General features: G+C 39.5%; 1 protein-coding gene across 1 annotated transcript in view; it reads left to right on the top strand.

The window, feature by feature from the left end:
• The window catches only part of LOC122540179 (dynein axonemal heavy chain 8-like), a 1,258,818-nt gene that overhangs the window by 627,848 nt on the left and 603,645 nt on the right, over positions 1 to 27,325 (top strand). Inside the window, exons 30-32 of the mRNA XM_087976819.1 lie at positions 2,822 to 2,935; positions 5,698 to 5,760; positions 15,090 to 15,190. Of these exons, the coding sequence (XP_087832945.1) occupies positions 2,822 to 2,935; positions 5,698 to 5,760; positions 15,090 to 15,190 (278 nt within the window). The remainder of the gene's footprint in view (positions 1 to 2,821; positions 2,936 to 5,697; positions 5,761 to 15,089; positions 15,191 to 27,325) is intronic.

Genomic DNA, 27,325 nt, shown 5'->3' with positions numbered 1-27,325 from the left:
TTATCTTTAAAGGGCCCTATTGTCTCCTGAGTTGATCTTTTGCTCTTAACGCACTTATAGAATCTTTTGGATTATCCTTAACCTTATCTCCAAGGCTATCTCATATCACCTTTCAGTCCTCCTGATTTCCCTTTTAAGAATGCCCCTACACCTCTTGTATGTGCTAAGAAATTTACATGATCCCAGTTGTCAACACCTAACATATGCCTCTTTTTTGATGTTGTCTCCCATCCTTCCTGGTGTCAAAAATATGATAAATCCTATAATAGGGCTCTTTGAAAAAGCAATACAATTAATAAGAATCGATACATTTTTATGAAAGTGAAGTCAAATTATCTTTCAAATTAGAGTCATAGAAACATCACTTTTTAAACTTTTTTTCCACTTTGCACTTCGTTTCTGCCCATTTTTCTGTCATTTGCAAATTTGACTACAGTAAATTCACTTCCTTCCACCAAGGTATTAATATGTTTTATAAACAATTGTGGACCCTGTGGAACTCCACTGGTTAAAGCTTGTGAACCAGAAAAATATCTCTTTTTTTTTCCCAGTCTCTGTTTCCTGCCCATTAGCCCATTCTCAATCCAAGTCAATGTGCTACCTCCAATGCCGTGAACTCTTATTATTTAACATTTTGTGAAGCATTTTGTCGAATTTCTTGTGGAAGTCAAAAAACAATACATCTACTGGTTCCCCTCTATTCACTATGGTTGGGCCTTCCTCAAAAACTCCAATAAGTTAGACAGGCACAAATTTCATTTCACAAAGCCTTGCTGATTCTTCTTGATTTGATTATGATTTTCCAAAATGCTGTTATTACTTCCTTAATAATTGATTCCAACATTTTCCAACAATAGATTGGAATTAGAAGTAGCTTTATTGTCATATGTATTCAAATGGGCACAGTGAAAAGTGTACACGTTGCTGCTTATGGTGCCAGCTCAGGTACAAAGATCCCAAATTACATCTTCTTCAGTTTGGGAGATCAGGAGATCACCAGGCAGAGAGGACGCCATGCCATGTTGTCGAGAGAGAGAGAGGCATATAGACGGTGTAAGATATTGAGGGAAAGAGTGAAATATTGAGAGATTGGAACATCGAGGGAGGGAGGGAGATATTGAGTGAGTAGGAAATTGAGGAAAAGAGCAGGACATTGAGTGAGTGGGACATTGAGGGAGACAGGCTGATATTGTGGGAGTGAGATATTGAGAGAGGCAGGTGGACATTGTGGGAGTGGGATATTGAGGGAGGCAGGTGGACATTGTGGGAGTGGGATATTGAGCTTCTTTGCCATGCAGAGAGATTGGGAATGTTTTGTCTTTCTACTATTTACTTCCCTCCCTTTTTGAATAGGAATGTCAATTTGACAGTTTCCAAAACTCCAGGACTTTTAGAAAATTATAACAATGCATCCACTTTCTCTGTAGCTACTTCATTTCAGATCCTTGAATGTAATCCTTCAGGACTAGGGGATTTATCTGCCCTTCAGCCCATTAGCTTGTCTTATCCTACTTCTGCGGTGCTGGTGATAGTATTTAATTCCTCCCCTGTCTTCTTTAGTATTAGCAGGATACTTGAAGTATCTTCCACTATAAAGCCTAGTGCAAAATATCATTTAACACCGCTTCCATTTCCTATTTACCCAGTAACTATTTACCCAGTTCATTTTCTAAGAAGCCGATGTTCTCTTTAACCTCTCTCTTCCTTTCCATATATTTAAGGAAGCTATTATTGTCAGTGTTTGCATTCCTTGTTAGTTTGCCCTCATAGTTTATTTTCTTTATCATCTCTTTAGTCTTCCTTACTGGATTCTGAATTTATCGGATCTTTCACTGACTTTTGCCTCTTTACATGCTTTTTCTCTCTGCTTTATACTGTCCTTAGCCATGGCTGGTGTATCCCTCTCAAACATTTTTCTCCTTACTGGGATGTATTTTTGCTGAGAGTAATGAATTGCCTCCTTAAGTTTCTGCCACTGCTTGCTCACTGTCTTTCCTGCTTATCTATTTTCCCAGTCCACTTTAGCTGATTCTATCTTCGCTTCACTATAATTTCATCGAACCGAATTAAACACAATCATTTCTTACCCATGTTTTTCACAATCAAAACAAATATTAACTTCTATCCTGTTATGATCATTACTTTCTGGTGGATCTTTTAATTTGAAGTTGTCTATTAAACCAACCTTATTACCCATTACCAGATCCAGGATTCCTATTCTGGGCAACTCCAGTGCATTAGATCACCATATGCTGCACTCCTCCCTGCCCCAGACATTGCTGACCATCTCATTCATACGCGCACTTTTGCACAAAAGGCTAGGCAAGGAGTAGGATGTTGAAGGACAAAGGGCAATGGTATCACATTAACAATAGCCCTATCTAAACCTTATTCAGCTCAAGGGATCGATTAGCTCAATTGGCTGGATTTTGATGCAGCATGATAGTGCTTGTCGAGATGCATGTCTTTCATTGGATGTCAGCTAAGTGGTAAGATGTTCCAAGAAGGGAGAATTATATGATGGGAAAAATATTGGATGAGAGGGACACCATAGGTTGTTATTGCAGCAAGAAAGCTTGCAAGATTTCATGATGAAAAACCTTCCAAAAACCTCGGCTCAACGCAGGTCAATAACCTTGGATTAGATAGTATTTAGACATATTAACCAATAGATTCTTTCAGTTTTTATAGCAAAACCTATTACTCTATTTCACTGATCTTTTCAACTGGTTGTTTGTTTTAAACTACCCATGATTAACTTGACGCAAAACAATTGCAGGGCTTATCTTTGACACTGTGGTATAATTGTTTGTCCTAACAGAGAAATGTGCAGGATGAATTGGTCCAAGTCCAACCCAAATTTAAGGCTAATCTGCTGGAGTCTGTAGATGTTTTCCAGAAAGAAGTGCTCAAATATGGACGACAATATGAAAGGGTAAGCTTTTCTGTAAAAATCAATATTAAACCAACTTAATGTTACAAAATAGATTAATGTAGAGTCGGCATGCCACTCTTTTCTCTGTCTGCAGGGTCAGCAATCAATTTGTCATAATTTTAAATCACAATTCACGCCCAATTGGGCAAGTGCAAGTTCAGAGGTTTGAGATGTGGGATTAAAATGAAAATTGAAAAATTCAAATGTCCTGACCAGATATATCCAGGAACACTTGCAAGAGGCAGAGCAGGAATTGTGGGGTCCTTGGCTGATTTTTTTGCATCATTGTTAGCCACGGGTGAGGTCCCAGAAGACTGAAGGGTAATGAATGTTGTGCCCTTATTCAAAAAGGGCTACAAAGGAAAACCTGGGAACTGGTCAACCCATAAGCCTAACATCTGTGATAGGTAAATTACTTGTGAAGATTCTGAGATAAGATATACATGCATTTGGAAAGACAGGGTTTAATTAGGAATAGTCAGCATGGCTTTGTGCATGGGAGATCATGTATCACACATTTATTAGAGCTCTTTGATGAAGTGACCAGGAAGGTTGACGAAGGCAGGGTAATAGACGTAGTCCATGTTTGACTCATTTTGAAAATTGGTGAGAGCAATTGCCACCGAACTGCAGACCAACTACCGTAGAGCCAGAGAGCTAACTGCCCATCTAACATCTTTCTCTCAAAGAAATAAGAAGGTACCCTCTATCAAAACACACCTTTTCCTGTAAAAACAGTAAAAAGTAAGACAACCTAGGGAGATCAGCAGACGGAACATTGAAGACAGTGGACAATATAGAGACTGTGTAGACTTGAGATTAAGTTAATGTAGTGTTTAATAATTGTGTTAATGGAGCAGCATTTTTAGAGTTGGGGTCAGATAGGAATTAGTTAATAAAAGGGGGCTTGGACTTTTAATACTTTTTGTTTAGTGTTCTTTTATGAAAATAAATTGTTATTTTTCTTTAAATATTGCAAATTGCAAGTACTCCTACACTCCCTTAAACTTTTAACAGATTACAAGGTGAGGCACACCTTTCTGGTTATTTGATTTTATTTAACAGAGGGGTTTGGCTCTGCATTGTAACAGCATATATAGACTTCCACATCCTCCAAAGAAACATTGTACTTGTTCAGGAAATTGGTGAAACCATCTTTCAGGCTTTCCCCCAGAGTCTTTGGGGGAGAAGGATTTAAAAGATGATTTGGAAGATGATGAATCAAGCAAATAAGATTTTAGCTTTTCCCTTACCTAAATGGTTCAATATCTTGATCCTTCCAAGGATAAGGGCAAGTCTAGAGAGTGAAAAGTGAAGTAGTCATGGCTCCAGTGTATGAGAGAATATTTGTGTCTATGTAGAGTAAAGGAATTTTGTAAGTGTAGGAGATAGTATATTCAAGGGAATAATTATATTTCTTTATAGCTACAGCTAAGAACAATTTCCCATTGTGACATTAATTATCTTAGAGGTTCCTCTGAAAGGTCTATTGATGCCAGGCAGACCCAGGAAGAATGTTAAAAACAATGTCAAGAAGTCTTGAATATGGGAGCGGCACGGTAGCTCAGTGTTAGCACTGCTGCCTTACAGCGCCAGAGACCGGGGTTCAATTCCCGCCTCAGGCAACTATGTGGAGTTTGCACATTCTCCCCATATCTGCGTGGGTTTCCTCTGGGTGATCCGGTTCCCCCCCACAGTCCAAAGATGTGCAGGTTAGGGGAATTGGCCATGCTAAATTGCCCGTAGTGTTAGGTGGATTAGTCAGGGGTAAATATAGGGGGGTGGGTTACTCTTCGGAGGGTCGGTGTGGACTTGTTGGGCCGAAGGGCCTGTTTCCACACTGTATGTAATCTAATCTAATGTTGAACACTTCTTCTACTTCATCAGCCATCTCTCTCAGTAGGCCATCATTGACATGGAGATCCTGCATCAAAATAGTTAAGCCAGTTCCGCATTCTATGAACTACTCAGCCAGTGATTTATTTTTTTAAACAAAGAACACTGCAAGCCACAAATAGCCTGGAGTACAGACCAGTTCCTGTCATCACTTTCTGTGTTTTGGTAAACATAAATGGGCTATCAGCAATCCATAAAACTGCCACATAAAGTCCACCAGCTACCTCAATTGCACGCCTGTATACAAGGGAAAGAGTGTCAAACAAACACTAGTACATTTCTTAAAGGCAGCTCAATATGTATTCATTCAAAACTTGTCCTTTCCAAGCTCTCAAATGGACTCCAAGCTCTCAAAAGGGAGAACAAAGAAAATGCTGTAAAAATACTCTGAAGCTCTCCTTGAAGAGAGACACCATTAACATCAATGATTGGAAAGAGCTTGCTACCAATTATTCCAAATGTCAACAATTTTTCCATCATTCTGCAACAATGTTTGAGTTTAAATGCCTTAATTATGAGGTAGAAGCAGCAGAGAAGAAAATAGAAGAAAGCAAATCCTGCTCTCTGGATCCCATTATCTTGTGAAATGTCCCACAATGTGATGGTCTGGTTTTGGTATTTGAGTTACGTGAAGCTCTATAAGAGAAGCCAGGTAACTGTCACCTTTGAATTGAAGGACAACAGCGATAGCTGATAAGTTTAAAGCTCTCTCTAAACATAAGGTGTTAATTTTAGTCTTGGTTTACACTTGGTAACATTATCTTTATATTTTGATTATTAGTTTGAGATTCCATGAAAGAAATTCATTGTTGTTTCTCTACATGTCGACACTTCTGTGAACATTGTGTTATATTATCTTGTTTTAGGAAGGTCCAATGGTTGCAGGTATTCCACCTGCAGAAGCCAGTACCAGATTACAGATTTTTCAGGTAAGAGTTAATTTTCAGAGCAATGCATTAATGAAAAGAAATTATGCATTGGAAAAAAAAATCTTGGCCAAATCTTCCAATCTCCACATACTCAAAGATTGGGTGTATGACTGAAGTTGTGCATCAGGACACTGAGGAAATCCTGATACATTGGAAAAAAAACATTTTCTTTCTTATTTTTGTGCTTTTTAACATTGTTAAAAGGATTAAAAATATTGCTACTACATGTTCTGGAAAAAGTAAGTAATTTAATACTAATTGCAAGATTAGCTGCTTGTTTAAGCATTGTTATCATTGTTACCTATTCTCATTGGAAAGAAGAAGGCTAAGAGAGGATTTGATAGAGACATACAAGATGATCAGAGGATTAGATAGGATAGACAGTGAAAGTCTTTTTCCTAGGATGATGACGTCAGCTTGTACGAGGGGGCATAACTACAAATTGAGGGGTGATAGATTTAAGACAGATGTAAGAGACATGTTCTTTACTCAGAGGGTAAGGGCGTGGAGTGCCCTATCTGCCAATGTAGCTAACTCAGCCACAGTAGGGAGATTTAAACAATCCTTGGATAAGCACATAGATGATGATGGGATAGTGTCGGGGATGAGCTCAGATTAGTTCACAGGTCGTCGCATTGAAGGTGTGAGCTTCCCTGAGTGAGGTTATCTGTGCCACAATGGTCAGACTGATTCTAATCTAAAAAACGGATTTACAGAATCTTACATGGATTTGTGCAGTTTTTGAGCAAAGTAAAATGTCATTCTGCAAGTACAGATTCACCCCACAAACTTATGTGTGTGTGTGGCTGGGGGAGTGGGGGGGTAGGCGTGTTATGGGTGTCTGTGAGAGAGTGTGTGTATGTGTCTGAGTCTGAGTGTAAAGGGGTATAAGTCTGTGAGAGGGTCAGTGTGTGAGTGTATGTGTGAGCATATGAGAGAGGGTTTGTGTCTTTATCCTGGTTTTTTTCAATATATAATTTCAGTTACAACACACTGTAAACTTTTGCTATAAATTCTGTGTCTTACAATCTTATACTCCCCATCTGATGAAGGAGCAGCACTCTGAAGGCTAGTGCTTCCAATTAAATCTGTTAGACGATAACCTGCTGTTGTGTGATTTTTAACTTTATACACCCTAGTCCAACACCAGCATCTCTAAATCATGATCACTCAAAGTTAAATCTGCAAGGACATTTCTCTTCAGCTTAAAGAAAAACAAATATTCAGCCTGGAGCCCAGTTATTAGATGGTAAATATTCAGCCTGGAGCCCAGTTACAAGTGGAGTTCCGCAGGGATCAGTTCTGGGTCCTCTGCTGTTTGTAATTTTTATTAATGACTTAGATGAGGGAGTCGAAGGGTGGGTCAGTAAATTTGCAGATGATACGAAGATAGGTGGAGTTGTGGACAGTGAGGAGGGCTGTTGTCGGCTGCAGAGGGACTTAGATATGATGCAGAGCTGGGCTGAGGAGTGGCAGATGGAGTTCAACCCTGCCAAGTGTGAGGTTGTCCATTTTGGAAGAACAAATAAGAATGCGGAATACAGGGTTAATGGTAGGGTTCTTAGTCAGGTGGAGGAACAGAGGGATCTTGGGGTCTATGTACATAGATCTTTGAAGGTTGCAACTCAGGTGGATAGAGTTTGTAAGAAGGCCTATGGAGTATTATCGTTCATTAGCAGAGGGATTGAATTCAAGAGTCGTGAAGTGATGTTGCAGCTGTACAGGACTTTGGTTAGGCCACAGTTGGAGTACTGTGTGCAGTTCTGGTCGCCTCACTTTAGGAAAGATGTGGAAGCTTTGGAGAGGGTGCAGAGAGGATTTACCAGGATGTTGCCTGGAATGGAGAGGAAGTCGTATGAGGATAGGTTGAGAGTTCTCGGCCTTTTCTCGTTGGAACGGCGAAGGATGAGGGGTGACTTGATAGAGGTTTATAAGATGATCAGAGGAATAGATAGAGTAGACAGTCAGAAACTTTTTCCCCGGGTACAACAGAGTGTTACAAGGGGACATAAATTTAAGGTGAAGGGTGGAAGGTATAGGGGAGATGTCAGGGGTGGGTTCTTTACCCAGAGAGTGGTGGGGGCATGGAATGCGCTGCCCGTGGGAGTGGTAGAGTCGGAATCATTGGCGACCTTTAAGCGGCATTTGGATAGGTACATGGATGGGTACTTAATCTAGGTTAGAAGTTCGGCACAACATCGTGGGCCGAAGGGCCTGTTCTGTGCTGTATTGTTCTATGTTCTATGTTCTATGTTCTAGATTTCAGAACTGTTCATCAAATCTTTGAGGCCCCATTATTTATCATATTTCTCAAACAATCTAAGATAAGCAAAGGTCAATTAGTGCACTAAATGCATTCACCCTACATCCAGACATCAAAAGGTATTTTTCAAATAAATTTCCATACTTTCAGGAATGCTCTTAAGTTAATTAATAACTTCAGGTGTACAGATAACACACAAGCTACTAATTTAAAATCAGAAATCCAAGCTTACAGGAACTAACATTAAAATTTATACATATAAATGCCACAGTTTAAATCACAAAGATGTGTCAACATTGGTACTGGATTTTACAAAATACACAGTACCTAGTTTATCCTACAAAGTCCTCCTTACTGATATCTGGAGAATTATCCCCAAGTTGTGGCAGTTGTCCCAGAGACTTTTTGATAGACAGCTTAACACAGTTAGACTCAGGTCTTTGTATGTTTCAGACAATGCCACATCTCATCATCGTTACAAGGCATCCCTGTCTGAGTAGAATACATGTGATCGGACAGTGCTGTTAATTTGAGAAAATGAATTTGGTTATTTCTCGACATTGATTTCTAACCCCATGAAGCCAGGGTCAAAAGTTTTTTTTTAAATTTTGAGGGCTCAAAATTGTATAGAGGATGAATTTTTGATCTTTGGGAACTACATATTTTAGTTTTCTGATTCAGTATGTGGATGTACCTATGAGAGAAGGCATAAAACCTGACCTACTCTTGGAAAATAAGATAGGGCAGGTGACTGAGGTGTCAGTGGGGGAGCACTTTGGAGCCAGCGACCATAATTCTATTCGTTTTAAAATAGTGGTGGAAAAGGATAGACCAGATCTAAAAGTTTGAAGTTCTAAATTGGAGAAAGGCCAATTTTGACGGTATTAGGCAAGAACTTTCAAAAGCTGATTGGGGGCAGATGTTCACAGGTGAAGCGGTGGTTGGAAAATGGGAAGCCCTCAAAAACAATATAACAAGAGTGCAGATGCAGTATATTCCTGTTAGGGTGAAAGGAAAGGCTAGTAGGTATAGAGAATGCAGGATGACTAAAGAAATTGAGGGTTTGGTTAAGAAAAAGAAGGAAACATATGTCAAGTGTAGATAGGATAGATCAAGTGAATCCTTGGAAGAGTATAAAGGCAGTAGGGGTAAACCCAAGTGGGAAATCAGGAAGGCAAAAAGAGGACGTGAGATAGCTTTGGCAAATAGAGTATGAAGAATCCAAAGGGTTTTTACAAATACATTAAGGTCAAAAGGGTAGTTAGGGAGAGAATAGGGCCCCGCAAAGATCAGCAAGGCAGCCTTTGTGTGGAGCCGCAGGAGATGGGGGAGGAATTGAGCAAGTATTTTGCATCTGTGTTTACTGTGGAAAAGGACATGGAAGATATAGAATGAAGGGAAATAGATGAGATATCTTGAAAAATGTGCATATCATAGGGGAGGAGATCTTGAAACGCATAACAGTGGATGAATCCCCAGGGCCTGATCAGGTGTACCCTTGAACTCTGTGGGAAGCTAGGGAAGTAATTGTTGGGTTTCTTGCTGAGATATTCTTATCATCGCTAGTCACAATTGAGGTACCAGAAGACTTTGGTGCCACTATTTAAGAAAGGTGGTAAGGACAAGCCAGGGAACTATAGACCAGTGAGCCTGAGGTTGGTGGTGGGCAAGTTGTTGGAGGGAATCCTGAGCTCAGGATGTATATGCATTTGGAAAGGCAGGGACTGAATAGGGATAGTCAACATGGCTTTGTGCGTGGGAAATCATGTCTCACAAACTTGATTGAGTTTTTTGAAGAAGTAACAAAGAGGATTGATGAGGGCAGAGCGGTAGTCATGATCTATATGGACTTCAGTAAGGCGTTCGACAAGGTTTTCCATGAGAGACTGATTAGCAAGGTTAGATCTCATGGAATACAGGGAGAATTGACCATTTAGAAACTGAACTGGCTCAAAGGTAGAAGGCAAAGGGAGTGGTGGAGGGTTGTTCATCAGAATGGAGAGCTGTGACCAATGGAGTGCCACAAGGATCGTTGCTAAGTCCACTACTTTTCATCATTTATATAAATGATTTGGATGTCGACATCAGAGGTATAGTTAGTAAGTTTCCAGATGACACCAAAACTGGAGATGTAGTGGACAGTGAAGAAGGTTACCTCAGATTATTACGGGATCTTGATCAGATGGGCCAATGGGCTGAGGAGTGGCAGATGGAGTTTAATTTAGATAAATGCGAGGTGCTGCATTTTGGGAAAGCAAACCTTAGCAGAACTTATACATTTATTGGTAAGGTCCTAGGGTGTGTTGCTGAACAAAGATACCTTGGAGTGCAGGTTCATAGCTCCTTGAAAGTAGAATCAAGGTAGATAGGATAGTGAAAAAAAGAGTATTGAGTATAGGAGTTGGGAGGTCTTGTTGCGGCTGTACAGGACATTGGTTAGGCCACTTTTGGAATATTGTGTGCAATTCTGGTCTCCTTCCTATTGGAAGGATATTGTGAAACTTGAAGGTGTTCAGAAAAGATTTGCAAAGGTGTTGCCAGGCTTGGAGCATTTGAGCTATAGAGAGAGGTTGAATAGGCTGCGGCTATTTTCCCTGGAGCATCGGAGGCTGAGGGGTGACCTTATAGGTTTATAAAATCATGAGGGGCATGGATAGGGTAAATAGACAAAGTCGTTTCCCTGGGGTTGGGGAGTCCAGAACTAGAGAACGTACATTTAGGGTGAGAGGAAAAAGATGGAAAAGAGACCTAAGGGGCAACGTTTTCACACAGGGTGGTACTTGTATGGAATGAGCTGCCAGAGGAAGTGGTGGAGGCAACATTTAAAAGGCATCTGGGTGGGTATATGAATAGGAAGGGTTTAGATGGATATGGGACAAGTGCTGGCAGGCGGGACTAGATTGGGTCAGGATATCTGGTCAGCATGGACAAGTTGGGCCAAAAGGTCTGTTTCCAAGTTGTTCATCTCTATGACTCTAAATTATTCATTTCCTATACCCCACTGTACTTGAATTGGTATAAAGCAACAGGAATAAGTTACTAACAAATTTTTTTTTAATGAAATAATTCACACACTTGTACACAAGATAGAAATCATATTAAACACTTTCTGAAGACTGGTTAATCACAGCTAATGCAATTCTATCATAAATGCTGATAAAATGAAACAAAGCAACTATATACCCTTAGTATTTGATTCCAAATTTAAATTTAACAACTGAAACAGTGGTAGTTACAATAGAATTCATTGCATTTCTTCCCCTTATTGTAACTCATGAACATATGCAAACTTAAGCTAGATATTCCATACTAATTTGAACAAATTAGTTAACTGAATGATTTCATGTTTTCCAGACTTCTATTTACCTAAGTATTCCTTTGCTGGTAGGTTTTATCTCTATTTTTTGAAACCCCTTTCTCCATGCTTTGACTTGCAGCCTTATTTCTAACTATCTGCCCCTCCGGTTACAGTCTCTACCTCCCACTTTTGCAATCATAGCCTCCTTCTACCAACCACTCTGTCCAGACTCCTGCTTTTCCCCTTTGGGTTTTGTCTCCATTCCCTAATAGTTGACCTCATCTTAACTCTTTACAAACCCGTCCTTCTCAACTATTTGCATCCCTCTTTCTCTCTGTCCCATTTGGAGCCCACTTGTATACCAATTGTCATCCCTCATGCTCTCTTGAAACCTCTTCTTCCCTTTTTGCAGCCCCTTACTTCTCCGCTTCTCCTCCCTTTGCGGCCCTCTCATTCATCCCCCTTTAAAGACCACATTTTTATTTTGTGTTTTCAAAGCATGTAAACTGAAATGAGAAAGAGTTTTAAAAGTAAAGTTTGAAAAGGTGGCTTACATTCTGGAAGCTGATAACCTAACACCCATTGTAGGCACTGTCATAGTAACTGAAGTTTGAGTTACAGATAATTTGGAACCAAGGGGTGTGCAGATGCAGCTTTTCCTGGAAAAAAGAGGTTGATTGCTGAATGGACTAGTGACCAGTTATCAAGGTTAGAGATCTTTTTGTCTGCCAACAACTTTATAGTTAGTTTTCAGGTGAGTGAACAGCATGGAACTGGGAAACAATTGACAGAAAGACAGAGAGGGAGAAGTGTGTGATTCTTACCCAGCTCAGGAGCAGTCTCTCTGTTCTCTGCAGTCAAAACTCACTGTCGAAAAGTGTGGTGCTGGAAAAGTACAGCCGGTCAGGCAGCATCTGAGGAGCAGGAGAGTCGACGTTTCGAGCATGAGCTCTTCATTAGGAATCCTCGGATCCTGCTCCTTGGATGATGCCTGTCCAACTTTGCTGTTCCAGCAACATACTTCTTGACTCTGATCTCCAGCATTTGCAGTCCTCACTTTCTCTGAGTCAAAACTCACTGGAAAACTGAAGAAAACCAGTTTATCTTTCTTGCAATAGTTGTTGTAAACCATGACTTTTAAATGATAAGTCAGAGACTTTTTAAGAAATAGCCAGCCAGCATCTGAATAAGATAATGAAAGCAACATGCTGACCCTCTGCCAAACAATCCATTTTGCCCTGTCTGTTTGTCTGTTTTTGTATGTATAAGAGGTAGTATATGAAAGGATTAGAGTTTCAATTAGTAGCATTACATGCCAACATTTTATAATTGTTTCCCTGCAGCTAGAGCTTTTTACTTTAATAAATATTGACTCTTGTTCAGTAGAAACATTTGCTCAGTGTTTTATACTAATATGGATCTGAAAGTTAGGTAAACTGGGGATTTTACATACTTTATCATGAGCCTTCTGGAAGTCCACATAAACAACATCCATTGACTTACCTGTGTCCACCATCTTTGTCATCTCTTCAAAAAACTCAATGAGGTTTGTCAGGTATAACCCACCCTTCATGAATTCATGCTGACACTCCCTGATTAACTGAATTTTTTTGAGGTGATCAGTTATCTTATCCTTGATTATAGATTCCAACAATTTTCACACCACAGCTGTTAGGCTAACTTGTCTATAATTCCCTGGTTTCCCTCTGTTACCCCTCTTAATGAGCGGCATGACATGAGCATATTTCCAATCCAGAGGTACAACTCCTGAATCCAGGGAACTGAAAGATTATGGTGAGGGCAACAGGAATGTGCTCTCCTATCTCCTTTAATATCCATGGATGGAAATCATCATGTCCTGGGGATTTGTGACTCTTCAGTTCCATTAATTTCCCCATTACTGATGATTTACATAAATTACTTTTATTTAGACCGTGTCCCTCTCTTAATTTCTTTGGGACATCTGGCAAGCTTTCTCCTTTCTGCTGGGAATACTGAAGCAAAATAATCATTCAGCATGTTTCCATTTCCCCATGGACTTGACAATATTCCCACTCTCAGCCTTCAGTTGGCCAATAGTACTCTAAACTAGCCTTCACATTTAGCCTTCATACAACTATAAAATCTCTTCTTCCTGTCTTTTATGTCTCTTGCAGATTTTCTTTCATAATCCATTTTAGCCACTCTTGTAAGTCACTCTGTGGCCCTTTGTTTATCTTTGTTTTTGTCCCATTCTGTGGTATGTGTACTGTTCCTCACATTTTAATAAGCCCTTTCTCTTAATTTTATGCTGGTACTTGCCTCCTTAGATGTCCATGGCTGTATTTTCTGTGAGGAGGGACTTTTCCATGGGTATAAACAGCTTCTGGATAGCATTAAATGTTTCTTTGAACACCTTCCAAAATTCCTTGATTATTTTACCTATTAGCAACGCTTTCCAGTTTACTGTGGACAATCTCTGCCTCATCCTATTAAAGTCTGCATGACTTCAACCCAGAATTCTAGAGCCATTTTTTTGTTTGTCACTTATGAACGCGACATGAAATTCAATCACATTATACTCACTATTTGACAGATGCTCATGAATGTTTAGGTCACTAATCAAGACAGACTTACTGCTCATTACTAGATCCAAAATTGCTTGTCCCCTTATCGCATCCAAGACTTATTGCTGCAGGAAACTGTCCAGACACTCTCTGGAAACTTACACCCTTTCTGGCAGGTTCTCATCTGTCTAACTACTGTCTAACTAAGTTCAGCATAAACTCCTTGCTCTTGTACCAAATGCCTGAACAAAGAGACCTGGGACCGAAAGTTCTTTGAAAGTGGAGTCGCAGATAAATAGGACAGGGAAGAAGGCATTTAGTAAGCTTGCCTTTATTGATCAGTGCATTAAGTGTAGGAATTGAGAGGTCATGCTGCAGCTGTACAGGGCATTGGTAAGTCTACCTTTGCAACACTACATGCAATTCTGGTCTCCCTGCAACAGGAAGGATGTTGTGAAACTTAAAATGGCTCAGAAAAGATTTACAAGGATGTTGCCAGGATCAGAGGATTTGAGCGATATGGAGAGACTGGACAGGCTAGGACTGTTTTCCCTGGAGCATCAGAGGCTAAGTAGCAACCTTATAAAAAATTTATAAAATCATAAGGGCCATAGATAGCATAAATAGCTAAGGTCTTTTTTCCTGTTGGGGGGAGTCCAAAACAAGAGATCATTGATTTAAGGTAAGAGGAGAAAGATTTAAAAGGGAGCTAAGGGGTAATTTTTTCAAGCTGACGGTGGTGCGGGTGTGGAATAAACTACTAGAGGAAGTGGTAAAGGTTGGTGCAATAGCAACAATTAAAAGGCATCTGGATGGGTAAATGATAGGAAGAGTTTAGAGGGATATGGTCCAAATGCTGGCAAATGGGACTAGGTTAATTTAAGATATCTGGTCACATGGAAATCTTGGACAAAAGATTTGCCTACAACTCTATGACTCTACTAATTAAACCTAAAATACCACATGTTTAATTAATTGCTCTCTGTACCTGAGATGGATAGCTTGGGCTAAAATACAATCAGACCTAACCTAATTTAATGATAGAATAGAGTTGAGGGACTGTATGGTCTACTCCAGCTGCAGTTCGAATCAGCAACTTAAACTTATATGAGAACAAACAAAATTTAAAAATTTGCAGGTAAGAGGAAGGAATGTAATCTATGATCATAATGCTAAGAATCAGTAACGCAACCACTAATCCTCATTTCATAAATTATTTCAGAGTTGGTTTGATGACTTATGGAGAAAGTTTGTGACATACTCATCTGGAGAGCGTTTATTTGGATTGCCAGTTCAAGACTATGAAATACTGCAGAAAAATAAGTAAGTTGTATTTCATCTGTGATAGGTGTGAGTGAATTAATGCCCTGAATACTATGTAAGGACTATTTTTTTAAAAAAATTGAATATTCTTATGGACCAGGCAGACCTCCTCAAAATATTTTAAGTAGGTAGCCCAGACCCTAACTTCTAATTATTTTAAAGGCAGACATGAAGAGAATATTCCAGGTGTGATGCAGCTGATCAAACCACTCAGCTTTAAGCAAAACAGAATTTATTTAAACAAAACAGTTGAACCACAAATAAAAGAAAACGGAATTTAGAACAACTTAGTTATTGGAAAACTTAACTGACCTGGCACAGTAATCTAACTAAGGAGCTGTTCTAATTCCCATAATACCCCATAACCACAACCATTAGCAAAAGGTAAATTCTAACAGAGGTCCTTACAGCTTGGAGAGATTTCAGAGAGAAAAGTCAGTCAAAAATCATCTGCTGAAACTTGGAACTTTTCTGTGCACAGCAGCAGCTTCTCTGCTAGAGCTACCAGCAACTTTTCACTGTTACAACTAAACCAAACTGTAACAAAGCTGAACTGGGAGAACTGGCCACTCCCCTGCCATTGTTAAACTAGGGTCCTTACAAACGTTTTGGTACCTCTGCCTTTTCAACCTCTCTTTAAAAAACCCAGGGACAAAATTGCTTTGTTAAAGTGACAGTATCGTCACACCTTCCCCAATACAGTTTCACTATACAAAGGTGGCTTCATTTTAAACCCTTTAGTCTTACTGTATTAGGAGAAAGTGACGACTGCAGATGCTGGAGATCAGAGCTTAAAAATGTGTTGCTGGAAAAGCGCAGCAGGTCAGACAGCGTCAAAGGAGAAGGAGAATCGACGTTTTGGGCATAAGCCCTTCCTGAAGAAGGGCTTATGCCCGAAACGTCGATTCTCCGTCTTACTGTATTAGTAGACTACAAATCATATACATCACAAAACCATGCAAACATGCACTACTGTATTCTATTTCAGTCTTTATTCCTGTCACTGCAGGCCTCTGTTTTGTTAACCAAATCTCGAAAATGCATAGCAATTATGTTTTCTCATCCTGCCACATGTATAATTTTCAAGTTGAATGGCTGCAATAATAAGCTTCTGGAATTATTGTCCATAAATTTCTCCAAAAACTTCAATGGGTAATGATCAGTTTAAATGATTGTCTCAGAAACTTTACTGGCAGCATAAATGTTCAAATGTTGTAATGCCACCACCAAGCTCAAGGTCTCCTTCTCAATTATCAAATATATTTCTGTTGATGAATGTTCAGATTCCTGGAGAAATATCTGATAGGTCTTTCTATCTTCTCACTGTCTTCTTGTAAGAGTACAGCACCGAAGCCCACATCACTCGCATCAATAGTGACCTTGAATAGCTTCGCATAGGTATCGATAATACTGGGGCAGTGCTTAACATAGCTTTCAGGCCATCAACTTCTTGCACTTCTTCATTAATTCAGTGATAAAACCCACTCAATCCCAGGAATCATAGTACTGCTCTCTTTGTTGATGGTACAGGAAACTCCCCAATAACATTTTGTTTTCACATTTTGTCAGGCCATCTGTCCATGCTCGAAAACATAGCCTAAGATCGTGACATGGACTTTGACGAATTCACTGTAAGCCACATTAATCACCAAGCCTGCCTTCTGAAGTCAGTTGAATAATTCTCATAAATGCTGCAAATGTTCCTTCCATATGTGACTAAACTTCACCAGGTCATCGATGTATACCATACAATCGAATAATCCAGAAATGATTTGATTGACTAGTCTTTGAAATTTGGCTGGCTCATTTTTCATACCAAATTACATTATTTTAAATTGATACAGTCCATTCAGTGTTACAAAGCAGAAATTGTCTTCACTCTTTCAGATAAGGTACCTGCCAGAACCCTCTGAGTAAGTCCAACTTAGAAGTATAAGTTGCTTCCACCTTCTCAATACATGCTCCCAAATGTGAAATCAGATACGAATCAGACTTTGTAACTGCATTAACTTTGTGATTGTCCACACATAACCATTGGGTACCATCTGGTTTTGGCTCCATTATTATGGATGAGCTCCAGTCACTGTAACTCACTTCAATTATGTTGTCCTGGAGCATGCGTTCAATATCTTTTTGAACTTGTGCCAAATTAGGGGGTTAAGTCTATAATGATGTTGCTTACTTGGAACAGCATTTCCTATATCTACAGCATGCATAATTAGACTAGTACTCCCCAGCTTACTTCCACATATCTCCCCATGCAATGACAATAACTCTTTCAGGTCATCTCAATTTTCCTCTGGAAGGTAACTCAATCATTTAACCCAATGTTTGACAACTGCCTCATTCTCCAATTTAACTTGAGAATGCCTAATTCAGAATACTCTGAACTTGGTTCTGCATTCTGTGTTGTAACCAATAACACAGTCTCCTTTGGCTTTCCTTCCCTGCCTTTTGAGCATATTCACATGACACACTATGTTAAATTTCTTTCTATTTGGAGTCCTTATCAAATAGTTCAATGCACTCAATTTTCTCTTGGCTTGATAAGGTCCACTAAACCTTGCTTTTAAAGGTTCACCTATCACAGGAAGTAACATTAACACATTATCTCTGTTAGCAAAATTGAGAGTTTTTAAAATTTCTTGTTTCATCATATATTGTGACATTTTCAGATGCTGTGTAGCCAATTTCCCTGCTCTATTTAACTGTTCTCTAAAATTTGACACATAGTCCAAATATGTGGTCTCTGAATTCTGACTCACTAATTTCTCCTTAATTAATTTTAGTGGTCCTCTCACTTCAAGCCCAAAACATAATTCAAATGGACTGAATTTGTTCAATTCATTTGGTGGCAAAAGGTACAAGTGGAATTCCTTAATCCCAGTCATCTGGATAGTCTTGACTATAAGCCCTTAACATAGTCTTAAACGTCTGATGCCACCTCTCTACATTCCTCTCGGTTTTGGATGATATGCATTGGATTTGAATTGCTTTATTCCTACATTGTCCATAACTTCCTTGAATAATTTTGATGTAAAATTTTACCCTTGATCTGATTATATCTCTGTGGGTAGTCCATATCTAGTGAAAGATTTGAGCAGCTCTTCTAAAATCCTTTTAGCTGCAATATTGCATAATGGAATGACCTTGGAAATCTAGCAGACACATCCCTTATTGTTAACAAATACTAATTCCCACTTTTTGATTTAGATAGGGGTCCTACACAATCTATTAAGACCCTTGTAAAAGGTTCGTCAAATGCAGGAATGGGTAATAAAGGTGTGAGTTTTATTACTGCCGCTGTTTTCCAATTACCTGACATATATGACTTGTTTGACAAAATTCAGCTATATCCTTGTGCAGTCCAGGCCAGTAAAAATGTATTTTGGCTTGAGATTTTCTGACCCCTAAGTAACTTTCTACTGGTAATTCATGTGCTACCCACAACACATTCTTTCTATAATCCACTGGCAATACAACCTGATGAACGTCTGCCCATTTCCCATCTGCCATAATATGTGATGGTCTCCATTTCCTCAGCAAGACTTCATGTTTAAGATATTAACACTCAAGGATACACTAAGGTTCTTCTTTCCTGTATGCATTTTGATACAATTGCTTCAGTTTTTCATCTTTCTGTTGTAACTCAGTTAATTTCTCTGAGCTGAAAATATCCAATTTGTCTTTCATCTGTTCCTGTTATGTCTCAATCATTTGATCAAACATAGTTTCTCTGATAAATCTGCTTCAACTTTCTTATCTGTATTCTTTGATTTCTCCTCCAGTTTCAGCTGGTGACTTTATGACCTCATTACCACACAGTCAGGAAAAATCTCAGGATATGCTTCCTGTAATACCTTAGTTGTCTGATTTTCCACTAGCTTTTCAACTACAGTAGGCAGCACTCCTAACTATTGTTAATGATATCATTAGCAAGGACAAATTGTATTCCTGGAACTAAGAGTTCTTTCAGTTCTCCGACCACCACTTCTCCACTTTTCACTGAACACTCTAACCTCACTAGTACTTCTCGTTTAACCATGAATTTCACGTACTAGCACTTCCTCAAAAGTCCTTCTGAGTTGCGGATCTCCTCATCTCTCAACATCAAAGATTGACATAATCCCATATTTCTTAAACATGTAATGTCTTTACCTGCTGCTCCTAACCTGTGCAAGTAAACCTTACCATCGTAAGTATATGGTTTAAGAAGATCTGGCACTTCCTCCTTAACCAACCTCTGACCAGGCTGTACTTTCTGATACAGCTTTTTAGCCTTCACTGTGCTTTCCTTGACCACTTCAACAAAATTCACTGGCTTATCCTTTTTTCCTACATCTTGCTTCCCAGTGCTTTTTCTAACCCACCAACGCAGTGATTTCACATGGCTTACTTTATTGCAGTGAAAAAGCCAGAGCTTTTTGACTTCTCTTTCCCCTTCAAGGGGTTTCCTTTTTCCACTGTGGTAAGTTCTACTCATGATATTCACAAAGATCTACCTTTGCTTTACCATGTAAGGATTTCTGTTTTCCCCAATTTCTGTCTATCATAGATTGAAATTGATTTTGAAAGGCAAACTTTGATTTGTGAGCCTACTCATAATCATCAGCCATTTCAGCTGTTAAGCTTGCCGTTTTAACTTTCTGCTCTTCCATATGAGTTTGCAGTACCTCAGGAAGTGAATTTTTGAACTCCTCCAAAATAATTGTCTATCTAAGACATCATATGTTTGATCTATTTTTAATGCCCTTATCTACCTATCAAAATTTCTTTGTTTGATCCTTTCAAACTCAATGTATGTTTGACTAGAGTCCCTTCTTAGATTCTTGAACTGTTGTCTGTCAACTTCTGGCACAAGCTCATATCCACTTGGGATGGCTTTCTCCACCCTTCTCATCAAATTTTGACAGTCTTTGCATATCTTTAAACAGATCCCCACCAGTCCTTTGGTTACAATGGGTTTGCTCATCTTCATTATCTTCCTCACCAAGCCTACTTTCTACCCTTACCTCCATCTTTTTAAGCCAACTTTCCTGCCTAAGTGTCAGTTTCTGAAGTTCACATTCTGTCTATTTCACCACTTCTTTTTCTTTCTCTTTTTGTTCTACTCAGGCCTTCCTTTCCTTTCTTTTTGTTCTGCTAAAGTGATTCATTCTTTTTCTTTTTCCTTTGCTTTTACTCATAATTCAAGCTGTTTCAATTCTTCTTCATGTTCAAGCCACCTCATTTGCAATGGAATTCAACTATTGCCAAAGAGTCTAATTGCATTTCCAGCAAATTCAAATATCGAGTTATTACTGTAATTATCACTTCTTTTCTCACAAATGAAGGCAATACCAACCTCAGCTTGTCTGCCAATTCCAGCAACTTTGCCGTGCTCATCTTTTGTAAAACCCCAAAGTCACTTCTGCCAACTCCAGAAAATTCTTAGTGATTGGATAAGCCTTTACTGCACAAAGCACTGTTTAAACCAACTGAATTTAAAACCTGGAATAAAATAACTAACACCTACCACCCATTGCCTTTGAGTCTAACAACCCTAATCCTAAATTGAAATCATCGAATAAATCCCAACAAGAGCCTCCTATCTCTTAAGGTCCAGGTCAGGTCTCCTCAAAATATTTTAAGAAGGTAGCCCAGACCTTAACTTCTTTTTATTTTAAAGACAGTTGTGAAGTGGATACTCCAGGTGTGATACTCGGCTTTAAGCAAAATAGTTTATTTAAACACAATAGTTGAAACACAAACTAAAGAAAATGGAAATTTGAATAACGTTATCAGAAAACTTAACTGACCTGAGACAGCAACTTAACTAAGAAGTTGTTCCAATTCCCTAAACATCCCATAAACACACCCGATGGCAAAAAATAAATTCAAACACAGGTTCTTACAGTCAGGAGAGATTTCAGAGAGAAAAGTCAGTCAAAAATCATCTTTCTCTGCATCACAGCAGCTTTGCTGCTACAGCAACCAGCAGCTTCTCACTATTACAACTAAACCAAACTAGAAAAAACCTGAACTGGCAGATTTGGCCACTTCCTTGCCATTGTTAAACTTGGGTCTTTTCAGACATTTTGGCACCACTGACTTTACAACCTCTCTTAAATACAACCAAGGGCAAAATAACTTTGTTAAAGTGACAGCATCATCACAATATAGGAGGATCTGTGGACAACGAGCAGGAATTGGATTAATATCTTCTGCGAGGTAAAAACAATGACTGCAGATGCTGGAAATCAGATTCTGGATTAGTGGTGCTGGAAGAGCACAGCAGTTCAGGCAGCATCCAAGGAGTTTCGAAATCGACATTTCGGGCAAAAGCCCTTCATCAGGAATAAAGGCTTTATTCCTGATGAAGGGCTTTTTCCCGAAATGTCGATTTCAAAGCTCCTTGGATGCTGCCTGAACTGCTGTGCTCTTCCAGCACCACTAATCCAGAATTAATATCTTCTGCGGCAGGCAATTTCTTTGGCAGTAGCAGAGACATTAGATTTGTGTGGGAGCAGTGTGCATTTGGGGAGAGTATAAATCAGACCCAAGGCTCCCACTTACCTGGGTGAAGCAGAAGCACAATTGGGAACCAGCCTGTATTGATTTCGGAAAAACAAGAGTGACATTATAGAAAATCTGCAAGATCATTGGAGAGTAACAAACTGTTCTTCCGGACTATCTGTAAATTGCTTTGAATTTGAAAATTGTATTGTTTTTCAAAGGTGGATGAATTCATAAGCACTAAAAGTAAGTGAAAGTTAGGGCCAATATTGTACAAGAAAATAAATAAACCGAAGTATGAGAAGAGAAAGTGATTGAAATTAAAGTTAAGGGAAGTAAGTTTCAGACTAAAACAAGGTATGGCACAGGAGCTCAGTCAGTTTTGCACAACCTGTAGTATATGGAAATGTTGAATGCTCCTGGCAGTCTGGATGCAGAGGTGCCATTGGTTTGAAGGTTTTAGAGCTTGAAGGTCAGCTGGAGGCACTGCGGTGCATCCACAAGGCTTCCTGTTAAATGGATGGTACATTTTTAGCTTAAGAAAATGAAGTTAGGCATTGGGGGAGACAATGGCCTGGTAGTATTATTGCTAGACTATTAATCTAGTCTGGGCTTAGTGGGGATCTGGGTTTGAATCCAACCATGGCAGATGGTAGAATTTGAATTCAATCCTAGTCTGGAAATAAGAGTTTACTGATGACCATGAAACCATTGTCGATTATCAGGAAAAGCTCATCTGGTTCACTGATGTCCTTTAGGAAAAGAAATATGCCATTCTGGTCTGGTGTATATATGTCTCCAGATACACAGCAATGTGGTTGTTTTTTAACTGCCTTCTAGCAGTTAGGGATAGGCAATAAGTGCTGGTCCAGGCAGTGACACCCATATCCCATGAATTTAAAGTAGAGAGGGAATGTGTGACCATCAGTTAGATGGATGAACACAGGCAGATCATCAGGAAAGCCTCAGCATGCATCTCACTCAAGAATAGATTTTTTGTGTTGGAAAATAGAGAGAATGATACTTCCTGTGGGGATGCAGCCAGAGTCTAGATAGAAAAGCAGGGAACAGAAAGAGAGACAGAAAAATATTGATGGAAGATTCAATAGTGAGGGGTATAGATGAGCAAACCCATTGTAGCCAAAGGACTGGTGGGGATCTGTTTAAAGATATACAAAGACTGCCGAAATTTGATGAGAAGGATGTAGAAGCCTTTTACATCTCATTTGAGAAAGTGGTAAAACAAGAGCTGCAGAAATGGTGGCAGGATGCCATGTTGCGTCCCTGTGTCCATGGTTTTTGCTGAGTGGCTACAGGGCATTCTGAAAGGGAATGGCAAATGATCAGTGACTCACATTGGGACCAATGATATGTCTAGAAAAAGTGATGAGGCCCTCCAATAAGTATTTATGTAAGCTAAACAGTAGATTGAAATACCTGACCTAGAAGATTGCAATTTCTGAATTACTCCTGATTCCACATGCTTGTGAGCATAGGATTAGATGTCTGAACAGAGGAATACTGAAGAGTTGGAGCAGGACGAATAGCTTGTCGATGGGGCTGTTTCAGGGGAAGGTGAGACTATACAAGTATGATGGTTTGAAGAGGAGAGGACCCAAAAAATATTTGTGGAGAGTTTTGCTTGTGTGTTTAGTGGGAATTTAACCTGATTTGATAGGGGGATGGAATGCAGAAAGAAGGTACAGTAGGGGCGGTTGTGCTAATAAATATGGGAGATCAACCAAATCAATCTAGAAGGCAGTGCGAATACAATAAACTTAGGGCACAAGGAAATGTGGCAAGGCTGGATATCACTTACTTTAATGTCTCGAGTCTTGCTCGTGAGACAGATGATTTGAGGGCGTTGATAAAAGCATGGGGGTGTGATACATGGTTTGGGAAGTGACAGTACTGACAGCTCAATATTCCAAGGTATGGAACGTCCAGACAAGACGATATAAAAAAGGAGCTTGTGTCACAGTATTGATCAAGGAGTCAATTACTGCAGTAATTAGGATGATATCTCAAAGGTTTCCTCAAATGAAGCCCTATGGGGAGAACATAAAAACAAAAAAGGGGTGATCATTTGGCTGGGTGTGCACCCCAACAGTCAAGTAGAAATAGGAAGATAGATTGGTAGACTAAAGTCAGAAGAGTAAAACATAGAATAATAATAAAAGAGGACTTTGACTTTCTCAATATTAACTCAGAGAGACAATTTATGAAAGGCTTAGAAGGGACCAACTTTTTAAAATATGTCCAGGTGAGCCTTTTAATTCTGTTCATAGAAAGTTCGATTAGAGAAGGACAGTATTGGATTGAAGTTAGCAAATGAAGACGGGCAAGTGCAAAATGTGCAATGAAGGGAGAATTTCATTGATAGCGACCGCAATTCATTACGTTTTAAGGTAATTCTGGAAAAGGAAAAAGACGGAGCAGAAATAAAGGTTCTGAACTGGGGGAAAACCGATTTCAATAAGGGAAGACAGCATCAGGCCAAAGTGGACTGGAAGCTGCTACTTTAAGAAAACTCCACATTAATACTGGATGAGTATATGAATAGGAAGGATTGAGAGGGATATGGGCCAAGTGGGACTTGGCAAATGGGACTAGACTAATTTTGGGTATCTGATCAGCATGAATTAGTTGCACCAAAGGGTCTGCTTCCATGCTGTACATCTCTATGACTCTATAACTATGGGAGATATTCAAATAGTAAGAGTGCATGGCCAACATGTTTCTGTAAAGGTGAAGATTAGAACCAAGAAATCGAATGGCCTTGGATGTTAGGAGATGTACAAGCATGAATAAGGAAGGAAAAGGATGGTTTTGACAGATATGGAGAGGTCAAAACAGTAGATACCCTAGAGAAGTGTATGTTATTTATGAAAGAAATTAGGAGAGCAAAGATGGGAAATGAGAAAGCGCTAATAGGCATTTTGTAAGTAAATGTCGAGTAAAAGATAAAAAAGAGACAGAGTAAGATCCATTTTGATCAAAGAAGTGGTATCTGTGTGTCTGAAGACATAACTGAAGTTTTAAGTGTCTACTTTGTATCTGTATTCATAATAGAGAAGGGCAATGTAGATATGGAAATCAGAGACTGTGATATACTTGAACAAGTTAGCATTCAGAGGAAAGAAGTATCAGCAGTTTTAGCAAGCTTTACAATGAATAAACTGCCAGTGCCAGATGAGGTACATCAAGGGAGGAAATTGCAGGGGCTCTCACATAAATGTTCAAGTTCTCTGTCTACAGATGGGGTGTCAGAGGACTGGAGAACAACAAATGCAGAATTATTATTCCAGAACTTAAACTGAGAACTTAAAAGCCAAAAGGATATAATCACAGTGACAAACCATAGGGATCACTGCTTGGTCCTTTATTGTTCATGATACATATAAACGATACTGTAGAAAATGTTACTGGAGTCAACAAAATAAATTTGTGGAAGACATGAAGATTGGCCGGATATTTGAGAGTTTGGAAGAAAGCCTTAGATTAAAGGATAGAGACAGGTTGATCAGACAGGCAGATCAGTGGCAGATGGATTTAATTCTAATGCATTTTGGAACATATGACAAGATAAGAGAGCACTCAATGAATAGAAGGACACGAGGAACTTCAGAGAAACAGAGGAATCTTTAGGCGCTTGTCCACATATCTCCAAGAGTGTCAGGACAGATAAAGAAGGCATACAAGGTATTTGCCTTTATTAGTTGTGGCATAGATTATAAAAGTAAGAAGGTCAGATGTGGGAGTTTAAAGAGAGTTTAAGGGTTACTGCGGATTATATCTGCCATAAATGCTGCTGGCTTCGAATCTTATCAGGTTGAATGGATCAGTTGGAGAGACAGTTAGAAGCAATGAGGAATTTGCAACAGCAACAGTATGTAATGGATGGCAATTACAGAAAGGGGGGAAAGTCTCAGACAGTCACAATGATGGGTTAACTCCAGGAAAGGTAAGAGAGGTAGGCAGCTAGTGCAGGAGATTAATTGTGTTAGGGGATTCTCTAGTTCAAGGTACAGACAGACATTTCTGTGGGCAGCAGCAAAAAAGCAGAATGGTGTGTTGCTTCCCTGGTGCCAGGATCAAGGATGTCTCAGAGAGTGTGCAGAATGTTCTCACGGGGGAGAGGGGCCAGCAAGAGATCATTGTCCACATAGGAGCCAATGACATAGGAAGGGAAAAGGTTGAGATTCTGAAGAGAGATTACAGAAAGTTAGGCAGGAATTTAAAAAAGGACGGATTGCACCTAAATTGGAAAGGGACTAGTATACTGGCAGGGAGATTTGCTAGAGCTGCTTGGGAGGATTTAAACTAGTAAGGTGGAGTTGGGAACCCAGGGAGATAGTGAGGAAAGAGATCAATCTGACACTGGTACAGTTGAGAACAGAAGCGAGTCAAAAGTCAGGGCAGGCAGGGACAAGGTAGAATTAATAAATTAAACTGCATTTATTTCAATGCAAGGGGCCTAACAGGGAAGGCAAATGAACTCAGGGCATGATTAGAAACATGGGATTGGGATATCTTAGCAATTAAAGAAACATGGCTCAGAGATGGGCAGGACTGGCAGCTTAATGTTCCAGGATACAAATGCTACAGGAAGGATAGAAAGGGAGGCAAGAGAGGAGGGGGGTGGCATTTTTGATAAGGGATAGCATTACAGCTGTGCTGAGGGGGGATATTCCTGGAAATACATCCAGGGAAGTTATTTGGGTGGAACTGAGAAATAAGAAAGGGATGATAACCTTATTGGGATTGTATTATAGACCCCATAATAGTCAGAGGGAAGTTGAGAAACAAACTTGTAAGGAGATCTCAGCTATCTGTAAGAAAAATAGGGCATCTCCCTGCCAGTATACTAGTCCCTTTCCAATTTAGGTGCAATCCGTCCTTTTTTAAGGTCAGGGATTTTAACTTTCCAAACATAGACATGGACTGCCATAGTGTTAAGGGTTTAGATAGAGAGGAATTTGTTAAGCATGTACAAGACAAGATTCTGATTCAGTATGTGGATGTACTGAGTAGAGAAGGTGCAAAACTTGACTTACTCTTGGGAAATAAGGCAGGGCAGGTGAGTGAGGTGTCAATGGGGGAGCACTTTGGGGTCAGCGACCATAATTCTATTAGATTTAAAATAATGATGGAAAAGGATAGACTAGATCTAAAAGTTGAAGTTCTAAAATGGAGAAAGGCCAATTTTGACGGTATTAGGCAAGAACTTTCAAAAGCTGATTGGGGGCAGATGTTCGCAGGTAAAGGGACAGCTGGAAAATTGGAAGCCTTCAGAAATGAGATAGCGAGAATCCAGAGAAAGTATATTCCTGTTTGGGTGAAAGGAAAGGCTGGTAGGTATAGGGACGACTAAAGAAATTGAGGGTTTGGTTAAGAAAAAGAAGGAAGCATATGTAAGGTATAGACAGGATACATCAAGTGAATCCTTAGAAGAGTATAAAGGAAGTAGGAGTATACTTAAGAGGCAAATCAGGAGGGCAAAAAGGGGACATGAGATAGCTTTGGCAAATAAAATTAAGGAGAATCCAAAGGGTTTTTACAAATCCATTAAGGACAAAAGGGTAACTCGGGAGAGAATAGGGCCCCTCAAAGATCAGCAAGTCGGCCTTTGTGTGGAGC

Source organism: Chiloscyllium plagiosum, unplaced genomic scaffold (genome assembly GCF_037043375.1).
Source record: "Chiloscyllium plagiosum isolate Xiang-an unplaced genomic scaffold, Cpla_swu_hap1 HiC_scaffold_3, whole genome shotgun sequence".
Classification (NCBI taxonomy): domain Eukaryota; kingdom Metazoa; phylum Chordata; class Chondrichthyes; order Orectolobiformes; family Hemiscylliidae; genus Chiloscyllium; species Chiloscyllium plagiosum.
The sequence above is the reverse complement of the archived record's forward strand: the minus strand, read 5'-3'. Positions and strand labels throughout refer to the sequence as shown.